This window comes from Bombina bombina, chromosome 10 (genome assembly GCF_027579735.1).
Source record: "Bombina bombina isolate aBomBom1 chromosome 10, aBomBom1.pri, whole genome shotgun sequence".
In the NCBI taxonomy this organism is placed as follows: Eukaryota; Metazoa; Chordata; class Amphibia; order Anura; family Bombinatoridae; genus Bombina; species Bombina bombina.
The window spans coordinates 27,271,986-27,274,354 of NC_069508.1; the positions used below are offsets into that span (position 1 = coordinate 27,271,986).

At 31.7% G+C, this 2,369-nt stretch overlaps 1 protein-coding gene across 1 annotated transcript in view; it reads left to right on the plus strand.

Annotated features, from left to right (window-relative positions):
• LOC128641104 (calcium-activated chloride channel regulator 1-like) overlaps positions 1–1,764 on the plus strand; it is a 58,684-nt gene extending 56,920 nt beyond the window's left edge. The window contains exon 13 of the mRNA XM_053693680.1: positions 313–1,764. Coding sequence (XP_053549655.1) covers positions 313–1,106 — 794 coding nt within the window. The 3' untranslated portion in view covers positions 1,107–1,764. The remainder of the gene's footprint in view (positions 1–312) is intronic.
• The last annotated feature ends 605 nt before the right edge of the window (positions 1,765–2,369 follow it).

Sequence of the window (2,369 nt, forward strand, 5' to 3'; positions counted from 1 at the left end):
GGGAGCTAGCTGAACACTTCAGGAAACCAATGGCAATAGACATATACAGTATGTGCAGCCAGTCTAAGTAATAAAAGTCTAATTTTGACTTTATGTCTTTTTAAGAATATTCCTTTAGTTAATTTGTATATCCCTTGGAACCTCTTTAAGAAGCTACTTGCCTAAAACATTTTGGTCATTTGAATAGTAACTAATGTTCTTCTTGATACTTTATAACAGTTTTCACTACTGAATGTTATAAATGATACTTTTCCCTTTATTGAGTGCAGCATTTAATCTCCATGTTATTTGGTCTGTGTTCTTGTGTTTCAGCTTCAAGCTATGATTTAAAAATGAGCACCAATCCCAGAATCCTAAGAGACTGGTTTGACAACTGCACTTCAATAAATATTTCGGGGCTCACACCACAACTTGCTGGATCCATAGAATTGTTTAGATTTGTACCAGAAAATGTTGTTATAGAAAATGGCACCATCCTTTATTTTGCTGTGGTTGCTTTTAATAAAGTCTTCCATAGGTCAGAACAATCTAATATAGCGCAAGCTGCACTGTTAATTCCTCCAGCACCAACTCCAAGTAGTTCTACTTCTTTGCAAAAAAGCACCATGCAAATTGTATATACTACATATAGTCACAAAACACCAATACTAAATGATACCACATCACAACCACCAATACCAAATGCCACCACATCACAACCACCAACACCAAATGACACCACATCACAACCACCAATACCAAATGATACCACATCACAAACACCAATACCAAATTACACCACATCAGAATTACCAACATCAGGCAGCACATTACTTAATATCACAACACTCACACCTGAAATTACCCAGCTAACACCAAATAAAACTACACAAATAAAAACTAATACCACATCTAGCCTTCCACAAAGCCACACCACACAAAATAGCTCAGTATCGACTGCAACTCCTAGTATTCAAATGCCAAACAGTACAACTCCTGAAACAAACTTTTCCATAACAGCACCAACTACCAGTCCAAACAGCAGTTTTAGGAGACAAAGTAAGACAGTACTGGTGTTGGTACTATGCCTAGTTGCAATATGCCAGTCATTAGTGTCCATAGTGTGAGATGTGAAACTACTTTGATGTGGGTTCATCAGAGTCTGAGAGGGGGAGTTTAAATTAAGCAAAGTGTAGGAAGAAAATCTGTGTTATTTTTGTGGTAGTTAATTTTAAATGACCCTATATTAAAATATTGTTGATTTTTTTTTGTGTGCAAATCTAAATCTTGAAAAATGCAGTTCACAAAAGAGACCGTTCCCCATATCAAACAATCATCTTTTCACATAATTCACAATAGTCACAGTATTTCAGGGTTTTCTCACTTATGTCATTAACAAGAACATGTACCCACATTTAAAAATATCAATATATAAGGTGCTGTTGGTTTGGCTGAGCACTTGGGATAGACAAATGTAAGAATTTGGACATACGAATGGCAGAACAAATGTTGCCCTTGACATTTATTCTGTAATTCAAATATGTCTAAAGAATAAACATTAAGGGGTTGATCACAATCTTTTAGAAAAACAAATCAACTGATTCATTTTTAAGCAACTGTTGATTGCTTGAAAATGTGTTTGGAACAACAACAACAAAATCAGACATTTCTTATTTTTCAAGAAATGTACCTCAATATTTGATCATTCCTTTTTAACAAACTAATTTGAATGTTTTACAAATTGAAAATATAATCACCTTGTATATATCTTGCCATATCACACAGTTTTACCATAATAAAAGTAATAACACATTCTTTTAATAAATTAAATAAAGGGTATTTTAATAATGTTAATTTGAGAAACTTCATGTTTTAAATTGTGATACAAAACCTTTTCACTTCCACAGCTTTTTAAAATAAAAAAAAATAAAAAAAATGCCCACACAATAATCAAATAAATCTGCAATTTGTTTGGGCTAAGTGCATATAATAATAATAATAAAAAAAATTAATAAAAAAAATAAATATAAAAAAATAATAATAATAAAAAAAATATTTATAATGTATATATACATACATGCAAATATATATAAATATATAATATTGCGTTCTTTGTGTTACTAAATTATTTTTGTTTTGTGTTATTTAATGTATACACTGCTTTATAAATTATAAAATGTATTACCTATGTAAACCAGATGCTGTGCTGCCTCATAATGATACAACCACACGCGCATTTCACCCAGTTTCTAATACATAGTTGCATTTATTGAAAATATAGACTTAATTATATCCTGTTGCCCTGTGTATATAATTTCATTACTCTGACCGTTGTATTCTTTATTGGTTCCTTACAAAACAGGGATGCTGAAACAGCCTTGACCTCAAAA